Source organism: Cynocephalus volans, chromosome 17 (assembly GCF_027409185.1).
Source record: "Cynocephalus volans isolate mCynVol1 chromosome 17, mCynVol1.pri, whole genome shotgun sequence".
Classification (NCBI taxonomy): Eukaryota; Metazoa; Chordata; class Mammalia; order Dermoptera; family Cynocephalidae; genus Cynocephalus; species Cynocephalus volans.
In genome coordinates, this window is record NC_084476.1 from 27258321 (window position 1) to 27275097 (window position 16777).

The 16777-nt window shown below is 43.5% G+C and overlaps 1 protein-coding gene across 3 annotated transcripts in view; it reads left to right on the top strand.

The window, feature by feature from the left end:
• The window catches only part of EPB41L4B (erythrocyte membrane protein band 4.1 like 4B), a 125860-nt gene that overhangs the window by 34112 nt on the left and 74971 nt on the right, over window positions 1-16777 (top strand). For all 3 annotated transcript variants that reach the window (XM_063081812.1, XM_063081811.1, XM_063081813.1), the window contains exons 2-6: window positions 1422-1526; window positions 11267-11309; window positions 12183-12261; window positions 14385-14429; window positions 16191-16243. In XM_063081812.1, the coding sequence (XP_062937882.1) occupies window positions 1422-1526; window positions 11267-11309; window positions 12183-12261; window positions 14385-14429; window positions 16191-16243 (325 nt within the window). The remainder of the gene's footprint in view (window positions 1-1421; window positions 1527-11266; window positions 11310-12182; window positions 12262-14384; window positions 14430-16190; window positions 16244-16777) is intronic.

Genomic DNA, 16777 nt, shown 5'->3' on the forward strand with positions numbered 1-16777 from the left:
TTTTGGGTTGTCTCTGCACTTTTCTTGATGTCTTGATGTTCTTTGAAGCACAAAGTTTTACATTATGTCATTTTTTTCTTTTTTGTTTTTTTCTTCTGTTGCTTCTGCTTTTGGTGTCATATCTAAGAAACCATCACCTAATCCAAGTCATGAAGCTTTGTGCCTGTGTTTTATTCTGAGAGTTTTATAGTTTTCACTCTTACATTTAGGTCTCCGATCCATATTAAGTTCTTTTTTTTTTTTTTTTTTGTCTTTTTGTGACCGGTAAGGGGATCACAACCCTTGGCTTGGTGTCGTCCGCACTGTGCTCAGCCAGTGAGTGCACCGGCCATTCCTATATAGGATCTGAACCCGCGGTGGGAGCGCCACTGCGCTCCCAAGCACTGCACTCTCTCGAGTGCACCACGGGGCCGGCCCTAAGTTCGTTTTTGTATGCGCTGCCATCTGCTCTTTAGTTACCCATTGCTACAGCTAAAGGCAGCATCAATGCTGGGTACTTTCCCTTTATTAACCAGTTTTCTTAATTAGGAATTGGTTCCCTTAGAATTGTTATTGTCTTTTCTTTTATCATTATGACACTTAGATTTAAACATATTTGTGTTTGGATTCATTGGCAGTGATATAGTTTTTACCTAGAAATATGCCAGGGTTCTGCTTGGGTGAGGATTATTAATATGCTTTTTTGTTTACCAAAGACGTCAGTCTTTGCAGTGGTTTCACATTTGAGATCTCTTTTGGTCCTCCCAAGGAGAGGCGGGGAGAGCAGGTAGCATCAGGCCCATTTTACAGAGGTAGGACTAGAAATATAAAGAGAAGTGACTTATTCAAGGTTACCCTCATTAGTAAGTGGCAGATGCAGGACTTGACCCTTTGTCTCTCTGACTCCTTTCTTGGGCTCATGCCCCATGTGTAGACCACACTCACAACCCTGGAATGAACCTGGAATTTGGGTTTGAGTCCTGGCTCCGAGGCCTATGACCTTCAACAGGCTTGGTTACCTGCTTTGTGTGAAATCGGAAGGTTGGAGGAGCCACTTCCAAAGGATGAGCTTGATTTCCTAAGGTTGCCTGTGTTGAGAAGTGGCCCAGGTTTCGCTAGCGTAGAGCCCCTCCTACCTTTCTTCAGGAGTGTCTGATTTTGGCAAAGCTTGTTATCACATGTAGGCATTCATCCGAAAAGCATTCTCTTTGTGAGGAGAGACTAGCCAGGGTTAACAGAGTTATCTGGGATTTTTAACCTTACACTATTATGTGGCATTTGAACTTCTTTAATCATGAGTTTGTATTAAACTTTTTTTAAAAGTTTGTGTGCAGTGACACATGTGTGTGCAATTTACAGAGGTTTTTGTTTTTGTTTTTAATATTTTTGTTTCTTATCCTGCTGTCTCACCCTAAATTTTCTTCTACCCGATTGTCTTCCAGAAACATGCCAAAGGCCAGGATTTGTTTGATCAGATCGTGTACCACTTGGACCTTGTGGAAACAGATTACTTTGGCCTCCAGTTCCTCGACTCTGCCCAGGTCACGGTATGTGTTACTTTGATTCATTTCAGGACAGATTGGCTTTTCATGCTAATTACAGATCCACAGTTGCTAGAAATTGGTAGAGAAAAATAAGAGTAAAACTGTACTATTGTTCCAGTAATGGACAGTGGTATGGTGGTGATGGTATCCTAGTGAAATGCATCCATGATGCCTTGAGGTGGCCAATAACTGGGAGAGGATGCACCTCCGATGCATTAGGGAAACATTTCCACACATAGAGATGTATTATGGGCACATTTCCAGAGTAGGTAGAAAGAAGGAGAAATACCATTATAGAAATTGTTTAAATGGTGCTGCTTTTATTTTTTAACAGCAGAAAAGGCTGCGCCACTGTCTTCTTGCCTAGTCTGGCTGGGCAGAGAGTGGGTGCTGTGAACTCAGCTGAATCCCAACCAGGCTCAGTGGGGTGGGGTGTGGGGGGCGGTCAGAGCATGTCTTGGCGTTGCATGAGAGCCATCTTGCAGACTCCAGGAGGTTGCATTAGGTCAGCAAAGACTTCACCTGCTCTGCCTGGGACAGAACTGTTCAGAGTAGAGACGCTAGAATGATCGAATCCTACAAAGCTCAGAACCACTCTTAAAAGTCCCCCTTCCCAACAAAATCTAGCTTTGGGGTTTCAAAGATAATTTATTCAACAACCTAAAAGGCCAGTGCCCTTACCCCATCCTGAAAAATAATTATCTATTTATTTATTTTGAGTGGCTGGCTGGTACAGGAATCTGAACCCTTGACCTTGGTGTTGTAACATTGTGCTCTAACCAACTGAGCTAACCAGCCAGCCCTAAAAATATTTATGGAGTGTTCATTGTGCACTAGATCCTGTTCTAAGCATTGAGGATAAAACAGTGCACATAGATATGTAATATGAGAGTGGTAGTAAGAGTTAAGAAAAATAAAGCAGAGCAAGGGATAGACAGATGGAGTAAGGGGAAGTGCTATTTTAGACAGTGTATTAAAGACTAGGTTCCCTGGTAAGGGGATGTTTGAGCTAGAGACCTGGAGCTGTTCATAATGGTTAAGTCTTTCTACTTGAGAGACTTATCAGATGCTTCCTGGGCACCATGTGCGATAGTTGTAAGGTGAACATGCTCAAAATTGGTGCCTGGGAATTGGGTCTGCTGGAGGATGTTAGTGAGCTGCCAAGTCCCTAGGCATAGACTGGAATATGGATGTAAATGCATCCTGGCTCGCATGCTTCCTGTTGGACACTGCCACTGGGTGTCTCTGTGCGGAGGGGTCCCCTCAATGCCAGCAACTTCCTCTGCACTTTCAGAGACTTCTTGTCAGCCCACAGCAAATTCCCTTAGACACACACACACACACACACACACACACAACTGGAGTTGTCCCAGTCAGTGCCCTGCCCTCTGACCTCACAGCTGTCCGTCACATCCCTCAAGGCCTCTGGTGTCTCAGTTTTTCTCTTTTGGGTGACCTCAGGATTCAAGTCGCTGGCCCTCCTAAGTATTCCGGACACTGTTTCCTCTCATTTAAGCTTCATTTGAGCAGACCTCACACAGGTTCCCTTTGGGTCCTGTCACACCCGTCACTCTCCAAGATCCAGAATTCTGTCATTCCCCGTTCCATGATAACTTCCCTCAATTCCATCTTTCTAGTCCCTTTCCCTCTGGTCCTGTCCTGTAATGGTCCCCTCCCAACCTCCTCCCCACCTGAGCCAAGCCTTGGCCACCTCACCTGTGTCCTCACTTAACCTTTGATTCTCCCACCCCCATGACTGTCCCCTGGCCTGCCCTCGACACGCAGGCCCATCTGCTTCTTCTGTGGCTTCTGACACGCTGTCACCATTGCTGGAGAGAGTCACAGGCAAGGCCTTTTGGCACCAGCACACATCACCGATTCAGCCAAGTCCAAGCTCCCAAGCTGCTCTTCCAGCCTTGTTAGTCCCTAATTGACTCTTGGGCACCCCATGGTTTCCTTCTGAATCTCGACCACAGACCTCTAGTCCAGGCCCCACAAAGACATTGTTCCAGCAGTTGGCCTTGACTGCTGAGAAGACCAAGGTCACTTGGCTAAAACTCCTTGAGTTTTCTTCCGCTCCACCTCAAAGTTTCTCTCTTTCTCTCTGTCCATCCTTTTTTTTTTTCTTTTTCCTGTCTTAAGAGAAAAGAATGTGCCTGCTTCTCTGCATTTCCTCTCTAAACCTGCATCAGTTGCTTTCTGAGTGCCACGTTCAGGGTTCTCTTTGTCCTCAGTGTCCCCCAGTTGTCCCTGGCATCTGACACTCCTCAGCTCTCCTCTTGCCTGAAATTGATCTTGATTCTGCCTTCTCCAGTGTGTCTTAAAATGTGGTATTTTTGGCTTCAGAATGTCTACAGCCCTGGACTGGGAGTCAAACTTTGACTCTGGTCCTGGCTCTGCCACTGACTTATTTGGTGGACTTTAAGATAGGCTCCTTTTCTCCCTTGGCCTCAGTTTCCTCATCTGTAAAATGGGGTTCTTGGACCTGCTCTCCACCTCTAATGTTCAGTAATTCTGAGTTTAACGGGGAAGGCCAGGCGTGTCCACATGTCTTTTCTAGTTAGGAAGGAGAAGGTATCCATCATTTCTGCTGCTAGAATGAAGTGCCTATTGCCTTGCTGTTGTGTCCTCATCCCCACTGTGCTTCAGCCACTCAGATTCCCAGAAAGCCAAGGATGTGACCCCTTTATAAAATATTTTGCTGTGAACTTCTCCTGACTTGGCTGGCAGGCTTTCCCATCAGCCAGTGCCCTGTCACTGTGCAGCAGGAGGGATGTTCACAGCAGGATCCGGGCATCCTTCCCAGGCCAGACACCTGCAGATGCCCAGACTCTGCAGGTTCTGAAGCCTTTCCAGCATCCCGCTCTATGAACGTGATGAGCTTTTCTTCCCTGCAAAAGCAGGGGGAGGTCCTCATCTGCCTGCGACTCTGAGCACCCAGGAGACCTGCAGCAGGATCAGCCAGCAGGACCCACTTGTTATCCAGTCTTTGATTTCTGAGTGGGCTTCCTTACATGTGGGGTTCCAATGATGCTGGCACTTGTCTCTGTGCCTCTGCTTGTACCCTTTCTCACCCTCTTTAAACTTCCAGCCATCCTTCCAGACCATCTCAGGTGATGCCTGTCATGAAGCTTGTCCTGACCTCCCAGAGCGCTTTTACTCTATGTCAACCTCTGAGGATATTTTCCCTCTGAGGCAGTCTGTTCATTGGCCTTGGGTTTGTTATTCGTATTTATAAACAAACAAAATAAACAAAATTGTCTGATTAGATCATAAGGCTTAGGACTTCCTCTTCTTAACTTGGTGACTCTTGGGGACAAGGCTCAAAACCTAGAACTTTCTTCTTTCCCCAAAAGAGACCTTGGAAGAGGCATTTGTCAAATCTTTCCATCTTCTAGATGGTGAAAACACAGCCTTCAGACCTTGGCAAGTCACTTAGTGAGTAGCACAGCTGGGACTCAGACCCAGGTTTTGCCATTTCAGGTGTATGTGCTCTTTCTAGTACACTGTACTCTTGAGTCTCAGTTTTCTTGTCTGTAAAGTGGAGGTAGTAACATCTATTTCACAGGGAAATTGAGGAGCTAGGTGAGTTAATGGAGGAGAAAATGTTTTGTAACTGGTACATGGGTGGTGGTCCCCTCTTCTAAGCTGCGCAGGCTAAGGGAGACTAGAAGTCATCACAGACCCCGGGGTGAGCATGCTGAGAAGGTAAGGTTAGGTGGAACCTGCAAGGCAGAAACCCTAGCAAATTTAAACAAGAACCCTTTGGGAGGGCCTGCCAACATGGCTGCTGGGTTGTCATTGGTTTTCCTAGGGGCTGGAAGGTGCTTTTGGGAACCGGGATGGGAATGGTTCATTTGGCCATTGGCTTATTACCCCGTAATTGAAGCTCCTTCAAGTATTGACACCCCCCACCCAGCCCGACGTGCAGATAGATCAGCGGGCCAGCAGTGGCTGGGCTCTTGGCATGGCTCTTTGCATATCCAGCTTAAATCCCCAGCTCCCTGAAAAGAGCCAGGCATGGTTTCCAGAGTGCCCTGCCCAGCCCCGGAGCAGCTGTCAAAGCCTATTGGCATCACCTATTTTTAGCAAATGGGGCTGGGACCTCCTGCTTCCCTTTTCCATGTCAAAGCAGGAAGGCCATGCAGGGACCCACTCTATAGATCTCACTTCGGCCTAGCTCAGAGCAAGGGCTGGGAGTCTGTTTTTACATATCAAAGCTTTCTTCTGAGAGCCAAGGGCTCCAGCCTGCACCCTCCCAACTTTCTCACTGCCTAGTCATGATAGCTGCTGCTTACTGAGTTCCTGTTCTGAACCAGGCATTGAACTAATAGCTTTACGTAACTCTTGTTTAACTTCTTCACTGGTCTGTAAAGCTGGCCATAAAGCAGACCCATCTTACAGATTATGAAGTGCAAGCTCAGAGATATTAGAAACTTTGTAAAGGTTAAAGTAAGGAAAGAGCCAGGATTCAGAACTTGGTCATTCCAAAGTCCAGCACTTTCCACTGGGCTGTACTGGTTCCATTACACACACAGTACACACCCACATACACATTCTCTGAACGAGAACATTCGGTCAGTGCCATTCAGCAGACTTGGACTTGGAGTTTACTCACTGCTAAGCTCTATTGTTGCAGAAATGAGCTAGACACTGTCCCTGCCCACTACATTCTGGTGGGGGAGACAGATAAGTCATTGCTTAGAATACAGGGTGTGTAGTCCTCTAACAGAAGAAGTTTGCACCTCTGCGAGCCTGGAGGAGGGATTGCCATATCAATGAAATGAACAAAGCATCAGAGAGGAAGGGTGGACACTGATGTGGGCCACAGAGGGTGAGAGGAGTTTGCCGAGCAGAGGACAGGCAGGGAGTTTGGCAAAGGTAATAATAGCTCCACTGAGCAGGAGCCTCCTTTCCCCTCTCGGGGGCAGGTGTGCTAGAGAGTTGATATGGCCACCATAAGTCCGTTTCCTAATCCCCTTCTCAACAGGAAAAGGGAGCTTTTTATGGTGGTACATTTTGCAGCAAGGAATCCAGAAAAGATGATGTTGGCCTCAAGACTTTGAGATTTGTCTCAAGATTTGCCAGATATTTTCCCTCTGGTCTTTGCAGCATGGAATCTGGCAATAAGAGGCCCAGGGCTGCCTAGGAAGTTAACACATAGATATGGGGGCTGCTGTAAGGACCCAGTGGATGCTGAAGGGACTCTTGTGGCTCCCTTGGCTTCACTCTGATGATTACTTGGAGTGTCATCACATTTGCCACTTGGTGCAGACTCTCCTGGGCTCCTACCATTTCAGATGTGATTGTAAGAAGAAAGGAGACTTTGTTGGTTAGAGCGAGGTGTCATAACACCAAGGCCAAGGGTTTGGATCCCTATACCGGCCAGCCGCAGAGGGGAAGTAGGACTGTGTAAATGCTAGTAGTGGGATCTTTTACTATTACAGAAATTCAGAACTCTTCCTTCCATCCATTTGAATGGTTGGGTACAGTTTCCATGGACACTTGGTTAATTCTTCAGACAGTAGAGTGGGGGGATAGCTCAGTTCTCGGCTGAAGAAGCTGAGGCTTAGGAATGGGGCCTTGCTTGGGGCCACACATCAAGTAAGTGGCAGAGCTGGGACTCGAACTCTGAACCTCCACCACCTTCCATGATAGTAAACGGAAAGAAATGAAAAATGGGTCCAAGAAGTGCTGCAGGCCTCCCAGCAGCCTTCTGAATGCTGGCGGGAAGAGTCAGGGTGAAGGTTTTCCTGCCCATGTGCAAATACTGGTGCTGAATGGGAAGCTGATGACGGGGTCATTGCAATTGATTTAGATGAATCCCCAAGGAAACCTCTAGAAGCTGGTATACATGAGTTTATAGGGCTTCATTCTAGATGGAGAGGAGCGATCCCTCCCATAGGCAGAGAAGGCATTTCAAGCTGGTTTGCGGTGTGGAAGCTCAGAGCCCTGGGCACTGACAGTGGTGTAAGTGCAAATCCTGCCTCTACCCCTTATTAGGGCCATACCTCCCACGCCCCACCCTCTTTACGGCCACATTGTCTGCCTGAGTCAGGTGGTGGATGTGACTCAGTGAACACAGTGAAGTGTTTATTCCCTTCCTTCTCTTTTGTCTCTGGATATGATGACCTCCAGATTCCTTCCAGCAATAATTTAAATGCAAACTAGATACTCTTTATAAGCCAAGAAAATCTGTAGATACTAGGAACCCCACTATGAGTTCCCTCACTCAGACTTAATGGTGAGGGCTCAGGGGATGTGCAAGGCAAAGAGTTTTCAGACCCTCTTCAACCTGCTCTCGGCATTGCGGGCTGCTCTCAGGCATTGTGGTTCCACTGCTTCCATGTAGGTTTTAGACAATTAAATTCTACAGCCAGCCTTATGTGGGTCATATTTTCAGAATTGATGTATTGGAACAGATGGGCTTTGCCAAGATCATCTCACACATCTTGATTTATGGAAGAGGTTTTGCCAGATGGACTTGGATGAGAAATTCAGAGCGGAAACCACCTAACACCTATCAGAGTGTTCGAGTTGAATGCCTTGCCGTTTGAACTCAGAAATGCACCTGTCTGTTTCCAGTGACTGCTTTTCTGGTTAGGAGGGCTGGAGCCATTTGCCTTAGCCTTTACTGACAGGCAGCATGGATATATTTAGTCAGGACACAGGTGAACATCCAAGACAGGTGCTGCTGCTGCAGAATACAGTCCTCAAAGGCGAGCATAGGATATAGTTTACTAAATGCCAGGTTGGGCTCTCATTGCCCCGGTATTCAAGTCACAAGGTAGTCTCATGGGATAAAATATGAGTGATCAGAGTCTGGTAAGCTCCTGCAGCTAAGAAGAAAGTCAGGTCATTTTGAACTGTTTGGATACAAGACAGGTTTTAGCATCTCTTGGTTTAGGATTGTGACTGGGTTTCTTAGTGCCTCTGATGCAGGCAAGCAGAACTGTGATCAGAACCCCAGGGGGTCAGGGAGCTTTTCAGATGATGAAGCCAGTTCTGATTCCTTTCTCAGCTTAGCAAACCCCTGATTTTTCACAGACCTCTGTTCTAGCAGGTCCTGCTTTGGGCAGGCACCCCGGCCAGGCAGAAAGGTTGGAGCCCAGCCTTCAGTGGACAAGGGAGCACCTTTAGTAGTGTGGCCTGTGGTCAGTGCAGTCTGCTGTCCTGCTGTAGGAGCATCTGTCAGCGATCTGAGTTAACAGTGGCCACAGACATTTGGCCATTTCACCTCTTGGGCTGGCCGCTAAAACTTGAAATTGCTTGAGATTTTACAAAGCTCAAACAGCAATTTTCAGAAGGGGTTGTGAATGTTTCTAGATCCCCAAGATCATCAGGGCATCTTCCTGGATAGGAGAGGATGCGGAAAACTTCAGTACTAAATATTTAATGGGCACACTGGGAGTGTTTTTAAAAACACTGATGCTCTGAGATTCTCTTTAATGAGTTTTGGGTGGGAGCTGCATATTGACCTCGGGTTCCTCAGGGGATTGTAATGCACAGCCAGGGTGGAAAACCAGGGTGGAAAACGATGGCCAGGGAAAACCATAGCCAAGGATACCAGTTGGACGACTTGTATGAAGATGCAAGTTTGACAGTAGAGGGAGACGAAAGGTGGGCTTAAACTTGATCTGCTGAAAAGAATGGTGAGGAGACTTGAGAAAGGAAAGAAATGGGATAAGCTCCTTTAAGCTACGAGCCTCTGGGGCTAATTAGACTAGAAAGCTGGTTGCATGAAGAACTTTCTTTGCTTGGTAGTGGTGAATTCATTTGACAGTGAGGGAAAGGACAGGTTTAGTCATAGCCATTAGCATGATACTTGGCAGGAAAGTAAACACTGTGCTTATACCAAGTCTGTATCTGTCCTCCTCCCAAGGGCTAAGGTTGGGGATTTTCAGCTTGGTTGAGGACAGTGTTGATATCCAATTCTAATAAGGCAAACTCATAATCAAAAACTGCCTGACAAGGAGAAGATGAATGAATATGGAAGTGAAAATAATATTATTATTAAAATAAAAAATTATGCAGAAAAGTTAAAAAAAAAAAAAAAAAAGTAAATGTCATTCAATGCCCCACCATTCATAAATAAGCTCCACAAATCCTTTTGGACAAATCTTCGTAGAAAAAAACAATTTTATATAAATGGGATTCTACCTGATTTTTTTTTTTTCCATCTAACATTGTGCTGTCGATCTCTCGCCACATCAATAAACATGAGCCTACTTCAGTTTCATTGTATGGACGAGCCATTTTTTAATCCATCTTTGTTGATGAACATTTAGGTCATTTCCAATTTAAAGCTATTAACAGTGAGATAAAGCATGCTGTACAGGTGCCTTTGAGATATGCATCCTTTTGTGGTGATCTGTTGCTTTTATTACATGGTTGCCTCTCCAGGGACCGGAGATGACAAAAGCCCATGTTCTCCTGTTTGCACTGCTCACAGCTTATTGTGTTATAATTCATTTCTTATTTGCTTTTGTGTTTCCTTATGCCCCTCCTCCAACACTGCCATAATGGGCTCTGTGGTTAGGTGTAAAGTACCTGGCACTAATTTCATCCCACCCTTTCTCATTACTAGAATGTGTGGAGTTTAGGTTGCTTCTGAAAATCTATTGACAGTCAGCAGAATGGCCTCTGATTCTCAACAGCTAGGGAGAAACCCAGTCTGTCTGTGCCATGCCAGCAGTTTTTCCTTTTTTTAAAAAAAACAAAAAAGTTTTTACTTCATACCAGCAGTTTTTCTAATAGCAAAGTTCCAGTGTGCGTTGAGTTTACATGAAGTGATGGGAAAAATCCCTATTTGCCTCATTTTAAAGAAGAATTTGTAAGTAACATTTATTTGTTTCTCAAGAATCTAATAAGGATCTGCTGGGTGCCACCCTTTGTGCTTGGCACAAGAGACACAGGAACGATCGAGTGCATGGTCCCTGGCATTCAGGGGCTAGGGTTCGCACAGGGGGCTCACGTGTTCCTCCCTAAATGCAGTTTTCTATGGAAGTTAACCTGTGGAGGCACCTCAGGACTGTGGTATCAACAATGCTGACATTGTAGAGAAACTTTTATAAGAGGGAAATTGTTTTGTAATCCCCTTAGACAGAAAAAACTGAAGCTGTTCTCTGGTAAAAACTAAAGGAAGTCGAAGTGTCCCCATTGACCAGAGCAAAATTATCTTAAGCAAATCCCTGCCTATCTTTGCATCTGCACTGTGGGTCATTTTTCATTTTTCTGGCAAAAGAAAAAAGGGGCCATGAATTTGGGGCTTATAATTTCAGCATTTAGGGTGACAGAACTACAAGACCAATGTATGAGAAGAGATTCTCGGCAGTGTAGTGTGTAGTTTTTGCTAGGTTATTGGAGACTTGGAATTATTGGAGCAAATTGATTGTAACTTGAGAAACTCAGAAGGAAGAGGCAGTTGGTGGGTCCACTGGCTGGAAGGGACTTTACAGATCAGTTAATGAAGTTAAGGGATTTTAAGTTCCTTCAGGCACCTCTTTTTAAAGCTTGCAGAAACTGCAGGCCCTCCTCCCAGAAAAATGCACTTATGTGCATGAGCACAGAATTTTTTATATGCCCCAAGTGGTTTGCAGATCCCCATCCTAAGAACTCATAATTTGGTCCAATCCCTGGTTTCTGTGGGTAGAATTACTAAGGTTTGTGGAGGAGGGTAACCATTTAGGGTCATATACTCTTGCTGGTGAACTATTCTTAAAGAAATGTTTTCTTTCTTTCAGCACTGGCTGGATCATTCCAAACCCATAAAAAAGCAGATGAAAAGTAAGTATGCAGAGTTTAGCCTACTCGTTTCTTTCTTTTATCTGAGAGTAAACTCCTTTGCCAATGTTTTAAGGTGTTATGTTTTCATTAGAACTTGGAAGCATTTTTAAATCGATTCAACGTTAAGTGGATGATTTTTAATTTCTTAAGGCTGGCCAAAGTTAGAGTTTAAAATTTGAAGAAGAGATTTTAGTAGATATTGAAAAACCGACTACACTCTCATTTGAAACCAGACGCCTCTGCTAATGAGAGCTAATTAATGTACTATTCAGAAACACGACTTCACACCTTTTATATTTACTTCCTAATGAGTTACAAGGTAGACTCAGAATGGGAAAGTAGGAGGGATCTTTGGTAGTCTGGTCCGGCTCCTTCATTTTACAGGTGTGGTAACCACAGTTCTTCGATGTTGCTTATGCTTAGGTAATTTTTAAAAATTTATATTCTCTTAAAAGTACTTTAAGATGTTTTCACTGGATTTTTCAGTGACAGAACACTTTGCTGTTTATGCGTGACTTTTCTCTAGCCCACTTTGTACTTTGTAAAAAGTAGGTATCCATTTAGAGTATGTTGGCATCAGCAGTGAAAGTAAAATGTCAGTTCTTAGTAAAACGTCAGCTCTTAATGCAGCTAGATCATTAGGGTTTTCTTCCAGAATGAGGTTACTAGTTAAACCATCTTAGTCAACACAGAAGTCTATTTCAGTGTTCCAAATTTAAGATTGAAAAGAATTTACTAGCTTTGCATGCCCAGCAGTAGTGTCGCAGTGTCTGGTGAAAGTGTTATAGGTCTAACATGTTTTTCATTCTGTCCCTTCTGTAATCTTCAAAACTGGGGGAAAAACATCTTCACCTTCCATCTCCAAATGTTTAGTTGGACCTGCATATGCTTTGCACTTTCGAGTTAAATACTATTCTTCAGAACCAAACAACCTTCGAGAAGAGTTTACAAGGTAGGACATAATGCAGAACCAGGTCCCCGCCCGGTCACACTTGTTGCCTCACGTGTAACGTACTGGTCTTCTCAGTCACGGATTGGCCTCCCCTTCCGTCTGCTGTCTTTATGTTTCTGAGCCAGACTTATTAGCACTTTTCCTGTGCTTCTGTATTCTGTTAAAAATCCATGACTTTGCTTAATTTGACATTTTTCTTAGTGAACAGAAATGAGAAGATTTACTTTCTTGTCACACTTCTGTTCTCTTGGACCTTGAGTAAATTGGTTGGTTGTTCTATGGTATTTCATTTTTGTCAGCTGCAAAAAAGGGAAGGCAGATATTCAGAGAGCGTTTCTCAGTTCAAAATTGTCCTCTAATTTTAAAGGACTGCAAAATATTGTCTTGATTGTTACAATATAAGGAATCCTCTCTTTTAAAAAATTGTACTTTAAAACAGAGTTGTTAGAATCCCTTCAGGTTCTCTTTCAGCCCCACTGAACATTTTTTTTTTTATTTTTTTATTTTTTATTTTTTATTTTTTTTTCTTTTCTACCTTATTTATTTTGATCATCCTTATATAGGATCTGAACCCGCGGCGGCGGGAGCGTCGCCGCGCTGCTAGCGCAGCACGCTACCGAGTGCGCCACGGGCTCAGCCCAAACATTTTTTTTTTTTTTTTTTTTTTTTAAATGTTGTGTTTGCCTATGTCTATCTCTTGGATTTCAGAAACATGTAAAAACAAAAAAGAACTTAAATAACATTATATAATTAGAATGTGTGGAGTTTCCCTCCATCTACCCTTCCACAGGAATTCTCTACCCAGCCTTTTCCTGCTTTTGATGTCCTCAGAGCCTCCTAGTGGTTTGTGTGATGGACTGAAGTGGTGACATTTATGCAGCTGGGTGGTCTGTGATAGTGGCCACTAGCTTGGAGATGACCACCTAAGTAACACATTAAAAACTGACTGATTATTACAATTCCCCCACTGGAAGGACCTAGTGAGCTTCTACAGTTAAATTTTCGTGTAGGAATTGAGGCATTCTGGCCTTGTCAGCACCATGTCTCCTTGGTGTGAGTATAAAGATAGTATCCTGAAATTCAGAAGCAAAAGTCAGTGGTGGTTAAACACCTATTGGGAAGCAGGAACATTCTAGGATGTACTAGAACCTTCAGCACTTCCCCTCCCTTTGATATGTGGGTCACCCACATTCTCCTGTATGCATCCACAGAAAGCTATTGCATTGTTTCTACAGCTCAAACAAATTAAATTATTCTAGTGTTCCTCTTCAGAGTTCTTTTTGAAACATGCTGCTTCTAGCTGTCATCAAAGCCAGTGGTTTTCAACCTGGGTTGTGTGAATCATAAACACCCATGAAGCTTTTGAACAAATTAGATTCCTGGGGACCGCTCTTGTGTGTAAGGTTCAGATTCCGTAGGTATGGGTGTGGAGCATGGGCAGCTTTGGTTTTAACAAAGCACTGTAAGTGCTTCTGATAATCACATCCTCCTGGTAAAAAACCACTTATTTATGCCAAGACATTTATTTTTAACCCACGTAAACCCCATTGTGTTATCTTGCTGCCTTCCTACCCATTTTAGTTACCCCTGTAACCAGTTGCAGTCCAATTCCAGGGTTTCTCTTATTTCATGCATGTGTGCATGCCTGCGCCTGCTTTGTTTTTTAAAAAGACAGTCTGCAGTTAAACTGCATCAGGAAAAAAGCCTCAGATCAGCTGCAAACGTTTTGGTACAATCAGCTGCACCCGATCTGGAATCTGCTGGTGGAGCTGGCTGAGGGCCCTATCCAGTGGCTCCACCCCATCCATTTTTGTGGACACATTGCAGGCCTGTGTGAGGACTTCTGTGTGCCATGTTTGGTTCTCTTCTTGAGCACAGACCATGCAGTGTTTCATGTTCCATCCCCCACATATCTTGCAAATTCCCTACGTGCACTCACTTTCCTAGCTAGGTTCTGGGATGCTTTCCTGAAGATGCTTCCACCAAAGTCCTCATTTGATGTGGACTCCCTTTTTACAATGCAAAATTTCAGGCTGTGTGCAGGGTGGGATACGTGATGGGAAGATGGGATTGGAAGCGGCCGGGAAAGTTACCCTCTGTTGACTTTTGTATATATTTGTCAGGTACCTGTTTGTTTTACAACTCAGGCATGACATTCTTTCTGGAAAGTAAGTATGTTTTTGTTCTAACTCTTAACCCAGGACAGATCATAGTATATTTCAAAATAATTCACTGTTTTAACTCTTTTACCCTTGTTCCCTTTTCAAAATTCAAAAGACAGTGCAGCAGGCATTGTAAAGTGAGTCTAATACTTGTATCACGGTCATTATCATTCTATTTTAAATGATTACTATATGGCTTGAAGCATTTCCAAGAGCATTTAATATCTTAAGTGATGTGTATTTGGGAATAATTCTCTCCCTGATCACATCACTGCCCCATTCATAATGGCTTTTGTGGTATTTGCAAGCAAGATACGTTATTAGTATGTATACACTTACAAATATTTGGACAGTCATCACCATCTGCATTAAGTAATGTAAAGAGGTTATGTTGATTCCAATGGAAAGAGGTTTTGACATCTCATCTCACTTTCTTTTCCTCTCTTAAAAATGGTTTATAACACGAGAAGTGTTGGCACAGAAGTGGCTGATTGTGCATGCAATATTACTTTATTTTAAAGATAGGAGATTTCAACAGTCATAGCTTTTATAATTGTATCATTTTTCTGCATATATACTGAATACTTTCTATTATGTGCAAAACTACGGCTATATTGCATCTAAAAAGCAATACCTGATGTTATTGACAAGACCACATTCTGATTTTGCATATAACCTGAAGGAAATTTAAAATGTTATTTCTGAATTTGCAAACTTTTAATGGAATATACACTATAAAAATCTCAGTGGAATGTACTCCATAGAACAAACAGATTGTACAGTGTATACATTTGCCTTATTCAGCCGTGCAATACAGATCTTTGGTTGGTGTGTGTATTATAAGTGTGTGTGTATTTTTATCTCTCCCTTTCTTCATACTGTGCTTCTCATACTAAAGGCCTTGTAATTCTAGAAATTGCCTTCAGTTTGGAAAAATATTAATGACGACGCCCTGCATTTGTACAGTACTTTGAAGTTTACCTGCACTCCAGCCTGATTTACAGCAGTTCAAAGCAGAGTGGTGTTCTTGTCCCAGCACTGCCTCCTACCAGCTGGATGACCTTGGGCAAGACCCCTTACCTTTAACACTCAGCTTATCATCTATAAAATGGGAGACTTGGAGAGGAGGAAGGGACTGGAAACAGCCATCCTAGGGATTTAAAAATCGATGCATTGACCCAATTGGATAATATATATGAAAGGGCTTTGAAAACTATGAAGTGCTATACCAATGTATGTCATTATTATTTTTCTAACTAAATTTGAAATACTAAGTATGAACGAGATCACTGGATTTGCAGGAATACTCTTGTATGGCTGTGCCTCAGTTATACTTATGAGAATGCTGAGTGTATCCAGCAGTCCTGGCAGTGCCAGATATAGTGTCTGTGTGTTTATTTTTAACACAATGACCTTGTTTCAAGAATGATTTAAGGCAAGTTTAAAAGGCACATGTACTATATCAAGATAACATACATTGATCTTTTTCCAAATTTTCCCATTCTTGCCAAATTCAATAAAATTGCCCGTATGGTTGACAGAAACTATACCTAGATTAGGTTATTTTGCCGTATGATGAGAACGGACTTTGGGAAATTTGTAGTGTGAGTCAGCTTGTTTGCTTTCTTTAATAGCAAAATACACACGAAGAACAAAAATCATTATCTAAATATCACTACCTTTTGAAAAATGAGTTTAATGACATTTTCTATGGTTATGAGTACTTAAGTTCTTTTTTAGAATTTATTTTTTATTTTTTTTTCCAAGATTGAAGTGCCCCTACGAAACGGCTGTGGAATTAGCCGCTCTCTGTCTACAAGGTACATTAATCTTTAGTAGTATTTAGCATTTTAATGTCACTGCTTTTCATTTCCACAAATGAATGTCTGTTGTGTACTAGGCCCAGCACTCTACTTTGGGGATGTAGATGAATGGGACACAGTGTCTGTCCCCAAGTAGCTTGCAGTCCAGTGAGGAAGGCAGGCAGACAGAGTGCAGGGTGGTTCCTTCAGGAACAGAGACATGCAGGAGGCTTGGAAGAGGTAGGCCCCTCGGGGGGTAAGGAGAGGAAGATTAATCAAGCCAACAAGGCACAAAACAGAAGTATAAAGAGGTAACAGCAGTTGAGTGGCGTCGGAGGGTGAAGTTTAAGGAGTTAGATACGTGGATGACCTTGGATGGATGCCCACTTAAAGAGCATGAGCTTCATGCTGTCAGCAAAGTCGCCTTTGAAGGCTCTTAAGAGGGAGGCAGGCCTGGGCAGGTGTGCATTTTAGAAAGGCCATGCTGGCTGCCCGGCGTTATTGAAGGGATTGGAGCAGGACTAAGATGGGTTGGGAGCACAGTGAGGAGGA